At 39.6% G+C, this 18,961-nt stretch overlaps 1 protein-coding gene across 2 annotated transcripts in view; it reads right to left on the bottom strand.

Annotated features, from left to right (window-relative positions):
- Positions 1 to 1,159: 1,159 nt before the first annotated feature.
- dok4 (docking protein 4) overlaps positions 1,160 to 18,961 on the bottom strand; it is a 77,238-nt gene continuing 59,436 nt past the window's right edge. For both annotated transcript variants that reach the window (XM_062419312.1, XM_062419322.1), the window contains exons 3-9: positions 8,899 to 9,006; positions 7,847 to 7,961; positions 5,814 to 5,933; positions 5,009 to 5,198; positions 3,173 to 3,311; positions 2,680 to 2,797; positions 1,160 to 1,531 (exon numbers count right to left, since the gene is read on the bottom strand). In XM_062419312.1, coding sequence (XP_062275296.1) covers positions 1,386 to 1,531; positions 2,680 to 2,797; positions 3,173 to 3,311; positions 5,009 to 5,198; positions 5,814 to 5,933; positions 7,847 to 7,961; positions 8,899 to 9,006 — 936 coding nt within the window. In that variant the 3' untranslated portion in view covers positions 1,160 to 1,385. The remainder of the gene's footprint in view (positions 1,532 to 2,679; positions 2,798 to 3,172; positions 3,312 to 5,008; positions 5,199 to 5,813; positions 5,934 to 7,846; positions 7,962 to 8,898; positions 9,007 to 18,961) is intronic.

Genomic DNA, 18,961 nt, shown 5'->3' with positions numbered 1-18,961 from the left:
CAGAACCTCAGCACAGCATACAGATCCAGTAACCGCAAAGTCACATCAGTTATCAGCAAAGTCAAAAGGCATCGATCCGGATGCGCACATACAGTGAAATTATCAAGCGTTCTTCATACGAGTGTGTCAGCCAGTGCTGGTACACTGGGAAACTTCCACACGGGAACTCAAATGTCAGTGTACTTCAGATGATAGCACAGTCCATGTGGTGCTATTAAGGCACCATGCAGTCCCGGTCCACATTGATCCCATGGCAGCTATTTGAAACATGTGTCACTCTTGGGGGTGAGAAACTCAAACCAGAAGAAGAGATCAAGCTTTGCTAGTCCTACTGTATACACACCATAATAAATCTACGATGGGAATTTGATCAAAATTTGGCATTTCATTGATTCATCACTAAAAACCTTTGTAGAAATCTGACATATATAGATGTATTTTGTTAGTCCATTATATCTGGATCACCATAGCTAGCTATCTGGTAGCTAGCTATCAGATAGTATATTGGGGTCACCATAGTTAGCTGCCAGATAGCTAGCTATGGTGACCCGAAAATACTACCAGATAGATAGTAGGTAGCTAGCTAGTAGGCAACAAGATAGTACCTATTTGGTGTATCTGTAAAGGTCTCAGCATGCTTCAAACAAACCTCTTTGAATTTCTTCTGACCACATCTAACAGCAAAAGCATTTATAGCAGCTATAGTTTATAGCTTAGGCTGGGGTGAAAAGAATTGCCTGGTAATCCCATTGCAATTAATCACATAACATTTGTGCTGCAGGGTCAGGGAAACTGACTCCCTTATGTGATGCCATGCAAGGTCTTTTTTGGGGGTATTGCTCAAATTGCTTCTCTTAGTTAGAATTTCTACCATTATGGCTTATAAAACTTTAAAATCATCATCATAATTACCATTCAACACTTTGACTGCAGCTATTCAGAGCAGGTTTAAACACTCCCTTTTAGACATGGGTAGACAAAGTGTATGTGTTTTAAGCACACTGAGAGCTTTATATCCTTACTTTATACAGTACACTACACGATAATCTTCAGGGCAGAATTTCTCAGCCTGAGAGTGGAGAAACGCCAAATACCCCCCTGCCCCCTACTGTGGAATTGTGGGAACTGCAGTCATGTAAGGAAGCCCAATCTCCTTGCAGCCTTTTGCAGAGCTCTTTTTTCATTTCCTGCTTTCTGCATTCAAGATGGTCTGTCGGCCAGTGTTAGTTCCGCTTACAACATTTCCTGTGAGGTGTAACGTTGGGCTGTAAAACAAATTTAAGAAGGGAGAGTGTGTGTCTCAGTGTGTGTGCCTCCATGCATGTGGTTAAGTGTGTGTTTGTGTATTTTTTCAATGTCTTTGTCTTGTTCTCTGTGTGTGTGTGTCACTGTCCAGGGTAGGTGGGGTAGTGTGTCGGGGAGTGTGTGTGTATGTGCGGCTGGGACTGTGCATGTGTGTTTGCCAGGGGCAGTGTGGCGTGGCGGTCAGGAGGCAGGCGGGTGGACAGCAGGTCGTCTTCTGCGGCATCACCTGCAGATGGAGCAGAAACACAACCATTACTTTATATTTTCTTGAAATGTAATTTGCTTGGTACTGCTGAAGTTTTCCATTAGTCAGAATAAAAGCAATACTTAAGAGACACAGTCACCCCCGCCCCCCGTGCATTATTATGCTATTATATTATCATTATATCAGTAGTATAAAATGATCTTCAAGTGACAATAATATTGTTTATCGCGATTATTTCTGAGACAATTTATCGTCCAACGACAGTAGTTACTATGACAGACCTATGTCAGGTTGTCAGGTTTGGTGCCATCACATCTGTATAGAGACCAAAACCAAAAGTTGTGCTCACTGACTATGTAGTAACCTGCGTTATAGCCAGAGATGCTGCATTAAAGTGCCTGAGGGTTAGATAAACTCAGATTTGTCAAAAAAAAAAACCTTATTCCAGCACATAACTTCCCCTAAATCCACAAACTGGTGTTTTTACATTTCAGTTTTAGTAAAACATTTTAATTACTGAGCTCTAAAGGTGTTGTTAGGTGTTTGTCTGATCTTTGGACAGAGTCACACTGGCTTTATTGTTTACAGTCTTTATGCTAAGTTAATGCAACCACGTCCTGACTCCAGCTCTGTATAAGATTCATTTTAGTCTTGTCATCGAACTCTTTATGTTTACACTTTTAACGTTGAATATGAGATCAATATTGAGTTAGGATAACTAGTTGATACAGTTCATATTTAATCCACCGTAAGATAATAATGAGAAGCTGTGAATATCATATATGTTAAAAATCACCTATTAATCTGATCGAGTAGAGTATCTGTCCTATTAAAAGTGTAGTCTCAATTTAAATCTTCGCTACATGAAAACTATTTAAAATGTAAGTGAAAGAGGCAAAACTCAGAATAAATTGAACATCTTGTTGTGAAGTCTTTACCAAATAAATCCTAAAAATTGCTCTTCTTGCATGTAATAACAGGTAATTGGGGCAGCTAGAGATGCAACTGCAATACAAGTCAATACAAGTACAGATATTGCACCACACCAGTAGATACATGAACAACCTCCAGGGTACAATTCAGGAAATTAGTTCAAATCGAAGTGGTCTGTTGGGAAATTTAGATAAAAATAGACAAACATTATTTTTTAAGGCTGTTGCGTCGCTTACCGCTGCAGGGGTCCATGCCGCTCTGGTTTCCAGTGATGTGGTGCCAGTAAGCGGATCGGGGCAGGATGGCGGTGGGGGTGCATGGGTACGAGCCAGGTTCTGAACCCTTAGACATCAGCTGGAAGTCACACACACATCATCATCAGGGATTTAAAACAAGTGCAATGTGTTGTACATTAAATAGATAACAGTGATATTTTACTGAATTTATGACACTTTATGAGGATTAATAGCATGTTTTAGTAACATCTCTAATACAGATCAGTGTAGCTGTGGGTAGAAAGCTGCCACAATTGGGCAAGATGTATACCACCTGCTGAGGGAGGAGGATGCACCCATGTCATCACTTACTGTACAACTACCCTGTTTAATATTCAAAGAAAAAATTTGCACCACACTGTGACACCCACTCGACCTGGATTCATTTATAGTAGATTACAGTGTATTACTATCATTGTATAGAGTATTGTGTGTGTTATCCAGGTAGCCTCACCCTACTGTTTTTCTCCATCTCCAGCAGGACCTTCTTATGCTGCTCAGCGATAGCCAGCGTGGAGGAGTGAACTCTCTGGTAGATCTGCTCTCCCTCTCTGGTCTGAAAGGTGTAGAGGCCTTCACCGCTGTCGCACATCCTACGCACAATAGCAACTCAGTAAGAACATGTATTTTAATGAGTATTTTATTCAGCAACATTTAGAACCTGAATTGCTGCTGACCTCATTTTGCCTTAAATAGCTATATGTATAACACTATGATTATGGTATGGAACTATCTCATAGTTACTGTCTTATAAAAAGTATGATGAGATCCAGTTTCAGTCTCGACTAATAATTCTCACATTCAATTGTTTCTGAGCTCTGTAACATCAGAGAGGATAAATATATTTACATTAGAAGCAGTAAATTGCTGCCTGACCTGCTGTCAGTCACTGAACTTTGATTTCCTCTGTGAGCCCATGTAGACATCACCACAACTGTCCAATGAATGAGTCAGCTGTGAACCCATGTGACTCTTTGATTGGTTGTAACAAGTTAGTAATTACATCCATCCATAGATAACATGCCTGCTGCTCTTCTCATGACGTCGTTAAATGGCACCGATTCAAGAATCAGAATACAATGATCACGAAAAGTTGTAGAACGAAAAGGCAGCAATGAATTTGTTGCCAAGGGGCCTTATATGTGGACAGTGATCCGTTTACATGATCTAAACTTAGAGCTTGAGCAAATTGTCCAGGACTCACATTCCACTTTAGTCAACTCATTCGCTTCACTTAAATGACTGACAAGTGCACCTCTATACACCCTCATTGTCCACAGATGACCTGCTGCTTGGTTCTAGTGGTAGTGATTGTGCTACTGAGTCTTTATGCTCTCTGCTCATCAGTTCACCAACTATTAATAGTAATCAAAATGATTGAAAACAGTCTGTTTCTATTGGTTGTACTAGTTGCACATTACTGCATCTGCATTGTAAAGCTAGTGATAATGATAAGCTTAATGAAATGCACTAGAAATGACTGCCTGTTGCCTTCTTTGTCACCCTTATTTAGACGTTTTCTCCCTGTTTCCTCTTTGGTAAATGCTGTGAATTTCTCCCATGTATTGTAAAGTTTATCATGTATATATAAAATTTCATTAACATGACTTCTTATTTTGTTTTTATTTATTATTCCAAGTTCTCATGTGTTTTCCTTCTTTTCTGCACTGCTGTAACATGCAAATTTCCGCCAGTGGGCATCAACAGACTTATCTTACGACAGTGATGCAGTACAACAGACCCATAGCCAGAGGGCGCTCTTGCTATTTCGCTTTGTTCCAGACCTCACACACACACACACACACACACACACACGCACACACACACACACACACACACACACACACACACACACACACACACACACACACACACACACACGCTCCGTTATCTGCATGCTGACCCAATCATAGCTTGTCAGGTTTTATCAAAGAGGAGGAGATAAGGAGGTCTGGCCCAGCATTGATTCAGTGTCTAATCTATTCAATCAATCTCTTCATGGGGCTCAGGCCAACACAACCAACCAATGTATGTGTGTGTGTGTGAGAGAGATGGGGAGAGAGAAAGCAAGAGAGAGAGAGGGGGATATCCTTGGACTGACCGGAGAATGACTGACAAGTACACAAACATACGTTAGTTGTAAGTTCCGATAAAGGTCTTAAATACACATTTATGTAAAAAGGATCCCTAACTTGGCATATGGTATGTATATGTAGAAACTGGCTGTCAGTGATCAAACATCTCCCCCACCCTCTCCCTTCCATCCTCTCCTCTCCTCCCTGAGTCTCACCGTCCGGCCTCGAAGGTGAAGCGGGTGGCGTCACGCCCGTAGCGCCGCAGGGAGCAGAGAGGCCAGGTGACCAGCTTGGTGCGAGGGTTGTGGATGTCCCACAGGTAGATGTTCTCGTGTGTGATCTGCATCATGCATTCCCCATAGATGTCCAGGTTGGGGCAAGGGAGGAGGAACACGTTGAAACGCTCTGAGGAGACCAAGCAGTGAGAGGAACAGTGTCAGGGACTTATTATTAGTGTGGTTTGATGTTCTGCTTTAGGAATTTCATCAGAAGGAAGTGTTGGTGGTTGTGTTGCAACCGGGTTTCACTGTTCATGGTAATCTGTCATGGTCTTTCATCAGTCTTTATGAAAGGTTTGGCCTGATTGGCTCAACACTTGTGTCTTACGTGAAGAGAAAGAGAGAAAAGTCTGTTTTGAAAAGCTTTCAGTCTTCTGTAGCTTCAAATGAATCTCTGTGGAGTTCAGCTTCACTTGTTGTTTAGACTGTCAGCTTTATTTTACTGTTTACTCCAGATTAGAGTTAAGTTATTGCTGTTGCATCACGTCATACCTGCTGTTTCTGCTTAACATTAAAAGTATACCACTTCTTACTTCTTATATTTTCTATCTACTTGTCTATTCACTGCAGTCACTGTTGACCTATAGGGAGCGGGCAGACAGACAGGTGTCTTCTTTGTTATATATGGTGCAAGCAGCCAGCCAGCAGGGACATAATCCCTCACTGGCTTCCCACTCACCAACACTGTCAATTATGTTTGATGGAGTGCCAAACTGAGCTGGAAGCTGAAGCTGTGAATTACCTGTGTGTTCACACTGCACCCCAGCTGCCAGGAGGTCCGGCTCCCCCATACTGATGTCATTGAGCCGTGTTCCCAGACACTCGATTGATAACGTCTTGAACCAGTCCTCTGCATCCAGCTCTGGACAGAGAGAGAGAAATATGGTAAACTCACTCCAACAATAGGAATTGTTGGGAAAAACATCCAGTGGCAATCCTGTATGCTGAAAAACGGTATTGAGAGTAGAGTGGAATGTGCTATAGCACACACAGCCTACAAGGCACAATTAGGTCTGATCCCTCAAACTCTGTTTTGTAGGTTCATACCATTCCAATGATCTTCAGATGGCTGTAATTCAAGAAGCACAGCAATGCAGAGAAGAAGACTGAATTTAAACTATGGAGGATTTCAAATAGTTAAAATCTACTTTGCAAATGTTTTATGAGGAAGGAAATGACTCAAGGACAAACCCAATGAGTTTTGGTTGCTTACAATAAAACTTCACGTGGCTCCTTTAACACCATCCACTATAACAAACACTGAAGACCATCACTGTAACAAATTGGCACAAAAAATCCAACTAAATCAAATTATACACTACCTACAACATCAATAAGAAATCTAGCTTTTGGCAATATTGTAACTGCAAGAATTCATGCCAATGAAGTGTATTTGAGAGAGAGAGAGAGATAACATCACATCCACTAGCATCAAGATTATTCTTAACTCTTACATACTGTTCACATTCTGACTCATAATTACTCTTGACACTCTTCACATTCATAAATTCCCCATCAGTCTTTAAATGTTTGATTAATCCTTAATGAAGCTGTCAGAGAGCCAACAGAATAGATTCAATTTATTAATGGGGAAGAGTTCAGAATCACTGTTATGGTCCAGGAGAACATTTTATATATGAGTATGAGTAATACAAACAACATGTTTGAATGGTGATTTGGTCAAATTTGGACACTTGCATGTACAAAAATGAGTTGGTTGGATTCAATTTCCATTTTTCTATATTCAGGGTCACATTAGGAAAAGTCCATTAGAAGAAAGGTGTATAGGGTGTTTTTACAGCTCACAAATGTTTTTTTTTTTTAAAAAGGAAAAAAATTTGACCCTCAACTGTGTGTAAGTGTTAAAATGACCTCCTTCTGCTAACTGATGATTTGGGACTAAATGACTTAATTAGATGATGCACACTGGCAACAATTCTGTCACTTCCTTGAAATGTTATGGATCCGTCACACTGGGTGCATTTCACATATTTGACAGATTCTCTTTTAATCAATACAGCTGTCTACACAGGTCTCAAAGCGGCTCGCTGCTTACTCACGTTTAACATTCATGGCTGCATCTCAAATCTGTTTTCTTATGTTTTATGTGCGTAACTATAGTGATTGCGTGTTGAGCTCTGAGTCAAAACACACACTCACATTCAGTACTGTGCAGCCCGTGTAGCTTTGACATCAGACGATAAACATGCATATTTATTGATATAGTATATAGTCTTGCTCTCTCAGTCATAAACTATTCATACCATATTCTCAATGGAAAAAACTATTTCAGTAGGACTGTACAGTGTAAGCTGTTGCATTATAGACATACAGTAGTTCAACTTGTGTATTTTGCTGATGTATTTTTCTTGCATGAGTGAAATGAAAAGAAATACTACTCTCTAACATAAAAGGGGTATTCATCTTTCCTTCAACTGTTCAAACTGTGAATACACTACTTTACCTACATTATCCACCATGTTGAATCCCCAAAGTACAGAAAACCAACCTTTAATGAAGTGAAAATGAAGCACAGTGTGTGTGGAACTACAGTTTGTCTCCTGGCTCTAAAGTGAACAGCAGACATGACTGTATCTACAGTAGCAGAAATGGTCAAATATGATAAGGTGTTGTTTATCTTCCAATTGTAGACCTGTCACCATAACTACTTTTGTTGGACAATATATTGTCTCAGAAACAATCGCGATAAACAATATTATTGTCGTTTGAAGATAATTTTATGCGTGTGTGTGTGTGTGTGTGTCCATACATTACCTGATTCACAGGTGAAGGTGCGCGAGGTGTCGTCTGTAAACACAATGGCCACAGCCTGACGCTTGGTGTCCCGTGGCAACCGTGTCACATTCTTCACGTTGCTAATCTCTGTCACCTAGGCAACAGGTTAAAGGTAAAAAAACAGCAAAATCAACTAAGATATCTTGTATTGGTACATTTTATGTGAACCTGTCCTTTAAGCTGATTAGTTTCATAGTTTTGAACCAGGACATTAAATAACTCTAAGTATAAGTATCTGATTGGATTCTGTATCAGCAGATAATCAATATTAACAGACTTGGGTCAGGATCAGGAAAGTTGACCCTAATGATCTGTTTGGCTGCAGGTTTGTGATGTGTGCTCACTTTGATATGATCCAATGGAGAAGCTTGACTTAACTCATGCTTAACTGTGATTGGCTCAGCTGTTTCAGAGCTATAAAACCAGTAATGTGAATGGCTGGGAGAGTATGTATTAACCACCACACCACAAAAGATCTACATCTACCATTAATACATATATGAACCAAAGTAGCAGGTGGAGATGCATCAACAGTCCCTGCTTAATGGAATAACACTAATTGTTTTATATGGAAGTGAAACCTCCTGTTCAGGAAAGAAAAATCTTACACCTTGACAGTGAAAGTACACAAAGACCTTCAACAACTTCCCCTAAAGTCCACTGGTGTGTTGACAGATGCTAAGTGAAAGAGTGCGAAAGTAGACAAAAAAGGTCAGGTGAAGGAGAGGTGACGATGATGAGGAGTGAAAGACGAGTAAGTTCTGAGAGAAAGAGAAAGACGAAAAAGAGAACAAGAAGGAACGTTGCTTCACGCTGAGCTCAGAAGCAGAAGATTTGACTTTGATGTGAAGGCTCGCTGCTTTCATCCCTGTGTGTTTGTGTCTGTCAACTCCTTATCTTTGGTTTTCTGCTGCAGAACAGAGTATACCTGTCACACACACACACACACACACACACACACACACACACGCAAACACACACACACACACACACACATATGCAGGCAAGCACACACACACACACGCACTCACCTTAGGACAGGCTCTGATATAAGCAGACTTCTCATCAGGATATTTCTCCAGACGACGAGGTCCTTTACTGGATGACTTCTTGAAGACCAGCCAGCATCGCCGATAGATCTGTAATATATACGCACACACACACACAGACAGACACACACACAAGGATCAAAGCAATTTAATATCAAATCCCACTTTTATTTCAGTCAGAAACAGTGATTTGATGTGACAGGAGTTAAGAAAGATGGAGAGAGAGCGAGGTGCAGAAATGGAGAGCAAAGACGACATCACACTTGATGCATTTTATTCAAGAAATGAACATTTGAATTATATTGTACTTTTTACTCCACTACATTTAATTGACAACTTTTGTTTTGATATATTCAAAATGACATCAAAAAACACATGATAGGCTTATAAAATACAAAGCATTGTTAAATATAAAACCAGTATAACCTTTTTGGCTTGTTTTCCTTTTTCCTCTCTAAACTCTTCACATGTTTCATTTAAATTACAAAATGTTAAAACTGTCCAATATTTCACAAAAAGCTAAGATTTGAGCAAAGTAAAAAAAACAAAAAAAACAAAACAATTAATACAAATCATTTAGCAGAACTTTCTTTGTTCCCATCCCTGTCAGATTTATCTGGTGACCCTTTGGAAGGGCCCTGACCCTCAGGTTGAATACTCTACCTAAAGCTATAAGAGGTGTGGGCTCAGTAAACATTTTTAAAAGACAGCTGAAAACATATTTATTTAATCTGGATTTTAATTAGTGCCATTTTAACTGTAACTAACATTTTTTACTAAATGTCTAATTGTATTATTTTATTTACTGTACTGTATTTTTTTCCCCTGTAAAGCACTTTGAGCTACATCCCTTGTATGAAAGGTGCTCTATAAATAAAGTTCATTTGTATTACTATTAGTATTATTATTATTAGTAGTAGTATTATTATATGAAGTATTGTAGTTCAATAGTGCTTCCTTAAACAGCTACAACAGTAAATCAGTATTCATAATATTGTCTACTCAAATATATACTGTCCTCTATGTATTTTATGTATTCATGTAAATATAAATATATAGTCTGATCATCTTCATCACCAGTGCTTTTACTTTTAAATATTAATACAATTAAAAAAAAAAAAATCTATTAATATTATATGATATAGTCAATTTAGCTGAAAATACTTTTTCACTTTTATTTAAACATAATTTGAAATGCATGACTTTAACTGGATCTGAATACTACAACATGATTTGCTGTGTTTTTTAATTTATTTTATTTTATAAGCTGAATAGCTTTTAGTACACAGAACAGCATATTGACATGAATTCATACGCAAAACTCATCCAGCCATTTCCCCTTTCTTTCTCTCTGCTTAAGTCTCTCGGCTGTTTACTAGAGCTTAATTCAGTCTCGAGGGTGGCGGTGGGAGAGAGAATGAGAAGTTCAGGCCAATCTTCATTGAACAAGTGTGGAATACAAATACTTTCCAGCCTACACATGCTCGAAGAAGGAAATGTGAACTCAATAGTTCATAGATTCTGCCTTTTTAAATTAGGATTGATACAGGGTGGGTTATCGGAGCAGACTCTTTCAACGACACGCCTGCCTATTCACACCTGGACACTGATCCATAAAAATGATTTTTCTATCTTCTGCAATCACAATCATGGTGTTCAGCTGATGTCTTCATCCAAAGTGATAGGAGAGCAATTCAGAGGCTCACTGAGGGACACTTTGACCAGATGTGACTGATGGACAGAACCAGTTGTTTTGAGGGTTTGAACACACAAGAGATATACAATGAAATCAATCCCTTGTGAAATAAGCTTACACATGCTCAGATGAGGTGTTAATTTGAAGTTTCATTACAACTTGGAGTTTACACAAAGCTGTTGCAACAGTCTACAGCACAGACTAAACTACAATCCCTTGTTTTTCCTTCAAAAATATACTTGCTGTTACCACCAGTAACCACAGCAGTCGCTCAATCATCTAAGTCTGGAACCTGCAGGTTTGACTTCACTATAATTTTCAGCTGTTAGAGGACAAACATGGCTTCTGATAGTCTTAGGGGGATTTCAGACCTCTGTTGTTTAGTCTGAACAGAGCAATCATACTCAGGTACTGACCAAAACCACATAAAGCCTTTACAAAGTGGGCAAATTCTGGAGTTTTTTGTTTGTGGTGACTCAACTTCGATCTGACCCAATCACTGGGTTGCAACTTTGACCTAAACAGCTCCTGTAACCAGGTGCACTTTGCATGTCGGGATGTGGATGAGTAAAATCAACAGTTGCTAGCAGCTAGACGTGGAATGAGTCAACTGAATCTAGTTCTGAAAGTATGTTGCCCTTTTGATATCTGGCCAGAGGACCTTCTTCCTGTGTTTATGTTCTCATGTGGCTTTTAGTGATATTTTTTTTCTCCACTAAGAGGAAAACTTTAGCAACTCCAAAAAAAAGTTTGCCAACTCATCCGTTGATTCAGACCAGACAAAACAAACTGTGGGTTCCAAAAGGCCCCTTACAATGTTAGAACACCAGTGATGACGGAATGGTTCTCAAGTACTTCCCTCAACATGCTCTCTACTTCTACATCCCAAAATTATGCTGAACGCTCCTGTGATGCCTTACAAGAAACACAGTTGTTTTTAGGAGTTTTAACACCTTGATTAAGCCAGTTCGGTGTGATTTTTTGGCTTCACTTAGGTTTATCATATATGGAACAAGAGCCTTAAAGATGACTGATAGGAGTCTGATAGGCTTAAAAAAAATGATTATACTCCTTTTTCAACAAAGACTAGAGGAGAGATTTGGAATTCTTTCAGCACATTCTTCAATTTTTAATAAGTGTCATTTCCTGATAAATAATTCTGTTTAGCCTCTTGTGTTTTTGTACTGATGGAACGTAACAGTGACTCTGAGAAAGGACGAATAAATATGAATAACATTTTCAATACCATAGCAGTACCAACGCATCTATTTCATCCTTTTAAAACCCCCTCTCTCTACTTCTGACCTTTGCTCAATTTAGTGTCTAAACTTGTTTGTTTTTTTAAAGTTCATATTTTTGGGTTTGAAAACTCCTCTGAGGACATAAAAATATTATCATGCTATTATAGTTGAACAGAGAGTGTAATGAAGAAAAACAAGCCACCGTTATCCGAAAATGCACATGTATCCATTTAAGTGCTGACACAGCCCTTCAAGGTTACGCTAACGCCACGCCTGGCGAAACAACATCATTTTCTGGTGCTTTCATGTGAGCAGACCCCTCTGGAATTCAAGCAACTCCAAACTGTTTGGCGTCGGTTTCATCTTCGAATCTGTGAGAAGGGAGCAATTAGCACTTATAGTATCTTCATCTCTCCCTAACACCCTCAGCCTCCTCGCTTTAACTTCACTTAGTGCTCCAGTCTGCTGAGACCCGATTACTTCAAATACTGTATGGCGGAGAGATAGAGGGAAAGGAGAGATGGAGAATCAGAAGGAGGATAGTAGAAATGCGAAAGAATGAAAGCTGTAGGGATGTGCTACGGTGAAAAACCCAACATTAACACATAAAATCCTTTATCCTTCTTCTGGTTGACTGTATCTTACACCGATCCAAAACAAATGAAAAATGAGACATGATGTCAATAAGAGCTTCATATTACTGCCCACAATGGATTTTGATGAGTATAGATAGATGGACAGCTAGCATCAGCCAGCTAGCAGCGGCTAACTACACACCTACTTTGTGTGTGGATTGTATCTCTGTGAAAGTAACCCTCCAACTTAGATCAGAACTGACCTGAAACTCTGATACCCCTTTTCCACCAAGCTGGAGCCGGAGCTTGTTGGGAGCTAGAGCCTAACTAAGCAATCATTTACGGAACTTTCCAAGTCTGCTTAGTGAGTCAGCTCTGATGATTGATGCTATTTTCCACAATAAAGCATTAAACATGGCTGCTACTTCAGCCACAAACCAACCTGCTTACACCAACTTTCACCAGAGTACGGGACATCCAGCAGTTTAAGACAAGTTACAGGAAAGGGACCATCACTGGACGATATTGGATGTGTCCAACAGCATGAAACACACCTGAATTCTCATTACAGGACTAATGTCACTACGTGGCTCAGGGAGATGCTTTGCGGTTTCATTGTTTTATAAAATAACAATAAAGATACTTGGCTACGACTGCTTTCTCTGCTCTTATGGTGCTCATTTCTATGTACTGTATGGTTTAATGCTGGACTATTTTCTGCTTTGAGTGTAGATGCAGGCGGCGGATGTTGTGTCAAAGGGTTAGGGTCAGGCTGTGGAATTAATTGGCCATATCTATGGATGACTGGGTGGTTTGGTTCAGGGGTGGGTCTTGAAAACAAGACCCGTGCAGGATTCTGCTCTTGGCAAATTACAACAGATCGCATCCATTTCCATTTTTAAATTGATTTTGCAGCTGCCTCTGAAATTTGCTTTAGGTTCTGTCTGAATACACCTTAATGCAGCTATGATCAAAAGTCTCATATTAACATTCATCTGACATCTTGTTTCTCGCCACCTAATTAATGTAAGTCCACTAACTCTCTCTATTAGTTGTGTTGTTGGTCTCTCTACCAATGTTCATCAGCTAAACTTGGCCTGTTACACACCTATCATGGTCTTGTAATGAATGTTTAGCTCTGTTTTATTCTCCACCACTTCCTGAGGGAAATATCTGGCCCGTTAGCTGCTAAATGCTCCATTGTGTTCATCAGCTAGTCATTAACTTGTCTGCTGTTTGGTGCTGGGCAGGTAGTAGTAGTGCACCTCATCTTATATGAACACATAGGAAACCAAAAGAAATCTCCACTCCCAAAAATATCTGTCAGATCTCAGCAGCTATTCATCCACTTTGGAGCTGAAGAGTCCTCAGAGACAGAGAAAAAGAAGAGGAAGGACATGTGGGGAAGGGCAAACTGGAACAGACAGAGAGACATAATTTAGCAAAGAAAGAGCTGTGTCACCACAGCCTGCAGTGTCCTCAGAGTATGTCACAGGTCATGTGAGCTGAGACCAGTTCCCCTTCAGCTGTGACCTGCCCAGCCTACCCTGTTAAAATGAGCTAAGAATTCATTCAAGACTTTCAACTGTTCCACACTTACACTCATACATCCCTACATTATTAAAGTGAAACGGTTGAACATTTACTCATTCTTTTACAGTATGAGTACATGTGTTTAGGAAAGGCGGTTGTCATGTGAACACATTTCAGCTCTGATCATGGTGGAGGATTTCTACCACCACAGACAGCACACATCCTCACCAGTTAACACCTACAAACTGTGAATATGTGCCACTCACACTCCTGCTGTGTGTTCTTCTTAACTGAGTGGCTGCATGCATGTCACTCAGAATAGCAGCTTACAGCCTGTGTTCAGGCCTTTCATTGTCACAATACTTTGTTACATGACAGCCCAACAAGCCCCCCAAATTCTACTGCAAAATACATCGTTTGTCCAGTTTGTTAAACCTTCACAGATAGTACCACCAATACTCTATGCCCATAAATGGTCATACTCAATGCATCTACAGTATATGGACTTTGCCTATTCATCATTCGTTATTCTACAAAAAAATGAGACAAAGTTGCCCATCTGTGGTTTTAGGGAGTGAGACGGTCATATCCTCTGACCTTGGTTGCCACAGTAATGCTGCATCACAGTTATCAAAGTGACTCCCACTTTCCCCAAAACACCACAGACAGTTGTCTTCACTGTCAGACAGTATGTCTCTCTGCCAAGATGATAGTGCTGCCTTTACTATGACCACAAGGCCCATGCTTGAGCCTAAATATGGAAAATTCCGTAACAGTGACAAAGCTCTGGTTAAGGTCTGGTTATGTTTAGGCATGTAGACAACTTGGTTCAGTTGAGGTAAAATTCATTGTTTGGGTTAAATTACTACTTTGTCTTCATTTTCATGGTTACAATAATACAACAATGGCTGTGGGTCACGGCTTTAAAAAAACAATGCTGACTCACAGTAAGAACCTGGAAGTAAACAGCAGTATGCCATCTTAAAGTCAGATGTTTTGTTGACCCATCCATCCACCCTGACCTCCCTATACAGGGTCTTTGCGTTGCTGTCCAAAACTATTAGAAATGTGTCAATGAGCCCCACGGCTGCCCTTAGTAACATGATCCTTCTTTATGAGGAGTGTGGTCTCCTTAGAATGTCTGGAAACAGCTCCCAAGACACATTTTCAGTCTCTGGAGAGCAGTTCTGTGGAAGGATGATGCATTGTGCTACATTCACTGAACCAATACTTTGTACTGATGTTATTTACAATGTATAATGTAGAACAAAGTCAAGAACCTTAGGCCAACAATAACAGGGCCAACCTGTTATTTACATCAGGTCACATTACTGAAGAACATCGTGACCCACCTGAGTCACACGCCCTTCATTTGTTCCATAGGCTGTGGCTTTTCATATATTTTCCCATAGAGGTAATGAATAAGCTTCATGCTGAGTGGTTCAATTTTTAACTTGCTTTAAAAAGCAAAAGCTGGGTTTTGCACGTGTTGAGCCTTGACTGAAGCGTGCGGCTGGTCATCAGTAAGGCATTAGTGTTATATTGTATAGAGCGTGAGGCACATTGGTGGTACATTTCTGCTCTAAAATGATTCAGCCATCATCAAGAGTCATTAAAGATAAATGAGGCTTTTAGAAGAGGCAGCTGCCGACCTCACTGCACCTCACTGCCCTTCAGACAGCAAGACACATTCAGCCTCCTTCTCATTCTACTCTACTGCGTCTACTGCTCTTTTCTCTTTGGGGTTGAATTTAGAAAAGAAGAGAAACATCATCACTGAAGCATCACCCGTGTCCATGAAGACACAACATGTAAATAAGCAGTGGTTGAAGGTGACGAAGTACATTCATGATAGCTATTTTGCACATTTTTTTCATACTAGATGCATGATCAGTTCCTAATATATTACACATTGCTCAGTATTTTAAAAATGGTGAAAAAACATCCCTCTTATTGAGTAATCTCACTATGAAATTGAATCATTAAAGACTTAGCTTTATTTAAAAAGTTGGCTGAGAACTTAAAAAATATCTTTTTCATAATTCTAGTGCTATTAAATCAGTTAATTTAAATCTCAAAACAGGTTGAAATAATCTCACTGCAATGACAGAATTTTCCACTCATTTAAAGACAGAAATGTATTTATACATTGAAGATGATGGAGATTTAACAGAAGTATTAAATCAGCAACCAACCACAATAAAAATGCTGCTCACACATGGATGCATCAGTGATAATAATCCTGTTATACATAGCATTATGAAAAAGGCCATCTAACTGATGAGTATTTGCTCTTAATCCTTCTGTACTTTTTCATCAATAAGGACTTTCACCTGTTCTACAGTACATGTAAGTGGGGTATTTTTACTTACTTTATATTTTATTGCTCTATTTTTCTTTGTTAATCATGTTTTGCAACCTCATGCTGTTCAGGTTATTGTGAGTGAAAAGTACTGCTAAATTAACAGCTGCAAGAGTAGTAGGAATCACAAATAAACTGTAAGTGCATTACACACACACACACACACACACACACACACACACACACACACACACACACACACACACACACACACACACACACACACACACACACACACACACACACACACACACACACGCAAATGAAAAAAGCAACATAATGGATGCTGCAGTAAATCGACTTACAATTAAAAAGCCCATTACATTTTGTCAAACAAAATACAGAGAGGCTGCAGGAAGGGAGGAAGAGGAAGAGGAAGAGGAAGAGGAGGAGGAGAAGAGAGCAGAGGACAACAGTGACAGATTATGAAGCAATAATGAAGGACAGAGGAGTAAATAAAAGACGTGCTGGTGTAAGACTGCACAGCAGCGCAGGAGGGAGGTTTGTGACAGAGAGGAATGAAATTAAATGAACATTGTAAATGAACATCAATCACTCTACAATACAATTTAACATTAGTGGATAAAAGCAATAAAACACACACATTAAAACACTAATTTGAATTGTGTCATTACAAAATATTCATATGGATAGTAACATAACATATATCACTTTACTCTGGAAACCAGTTAATTAAAATTAGCAGATGTCTAATATAAACATGCTGTAAAATGTGTCATAATGCTCTTAACATACAGACATCATTGGTACTGTCAGATTATAGGAACATTGAGTTCTGGTACACAAAAGTTGGTCATTTTTTTTTGTTTTTTACTTTTGAAATGAGACTGTCCCCCAAAGAGAAATAACAAGTACATATGTTTACGCTCCAGTGACATGGCTCTCTACTAGCAGCTGTGGTAATTCTGATGGGAGCAAAGGAGGAAATCAGCTGAGGTAGGGTTTTGATGGATTGGTCAACAAAACCTCAGACTTTAGGACAGGAGATTGATGTTCACTTCTCCGCTTCCAACCGATCATATTTCCACAACACTGTTTTTAACAAAACATGACCACAATCATCCTCTAACCTTAACCACATAGCTATTATCGTAACCATGACAATAAAGCCCCCCTAAACTTAACCCCATGTCTACGGAGCAAACGCATCAGCAGAGCAGCATCAGTAAGTGCTCTGTCTGAGTGTAGTATAGATCAACCCAATACACATGACAGTAGTGACACACATAAAATGGAAACCAGAACCAGAGGACCACCACTGCTTAGAACCAGAACCAGAGCAACCTGCCTGCCAGACAAACACACAGATAGCAAGCTGAACAGTCAATAAACACTGAGACCCAGGGAGACATGAGAGCAGCTGCTTGCTAACAGCTACGTGTGTTTACAGCAGAGAGTACAGACATTTCACTCTAAAGGTATTTTGTGTTTCTCTGTAATGTAGCACAGTGTTAACAATAATTGATATAAGGTCCAGCCTAGAGCCTTCTGTTTCACCGTACTCTCATCATGTGATAAGAAAAAAGCTAACTGTGCCATGGACTCCACTACTCTTTGCTGCGCGCATAGACAGAGCAGACACTTTCAGTTCAGAATTGTTGCATCCATCATCCAATGAAGTATTGATAATATGTTTAGTATTTGACAAATGAGAGTTTTTTTAAAATTATATGAATGTGGGCACAGATACATGTGAAAAAGGGTTAAAATAAGGGTAAAAATAAATAAAAATGTCGGGGGTGTTGGGGATGTAATGTAATTAGTGTTTGCCCAAACTCTGTGTAACACCAGTAGCACCAACTACCACGGCAAGACTAGTCTATCTTGAAACCATACTTACAAGACCTTATGTACATTGAAAGAAACAACTGTCTCACTTCCAAAAGAAACAGTACCTATAAAAGCAGTGAGGTGTGTGGATGTGGATGTGGATGTGGATGGTGATGGGGGACAATCAAACTCAAATTCAGACTCAAAAGAAATCCAGTGTTCGGTAATTCACTTCTGACTTTGCGGTTCCCCGGGAGAGCATCTCCCAGTCCCCCCTCTCCCGCTGCTACACTGAGCACCTGCCTCTTCATGCTGCCATGGTAACCAAATCATCCCACTGCCATAACGTTACAATCCTGCTGAGTGTGCAGTTCTGCATCAGTCCACCTGACATAAACAAAGGGAGCGGTGTGTTTGTGTGTGTTTAAAGTCCAACTGAACTCATCCTTTCTGTATTTAAATATTATACATAAGTGATTTTGTTTACTTTTAACTTTTTTATTACTGTGAGGAAGTTGGTGTTTAATGTGCCACTGCTGACGAGCTAATACGCTATCTGCAAACTGATGTTAGCAGTGCATACTTCCACCAATACATGTTTCTTTCAAAATCTGTGGCTCTTGTTAAGTTGCATATCAATTTTGTCTTTCAAATCATCTCTCAGGCTTAAGCATGCAGTAGAAATACAGCCAAACTACATAATCCAGCAGCAAATGAGCAAATAAAGATTTACTTTTTATAATCAGTATAACAATATTTCATACAGGGGCCTGAGGAAAGGAGGGAAGTTAAATGAGTCCAACCTGAGTCCGACCTATAAAAAGAAAAATTGGTTCGAGCCCAGCCC

Source organism: Scomber scombrus, chromosome 1 (assembly GCF_963691925.1).
Source record: "Scomber scombrus chromosome 1, fScoSco1.1, whole genome shotgun sequence".
In the NCBI taxonomy this organism is placed as follows: domain Eukaryota; kingdom Metazoa; phylum Chordata; class Actinopteri; order Scombriformes; family Scombridae; genus Scomber; species Scomber scombrus.
Note: the sequence above shows the minus strand (reverse complement) of the source record. Positions and strands in the feature narration are given on the sequence as shown.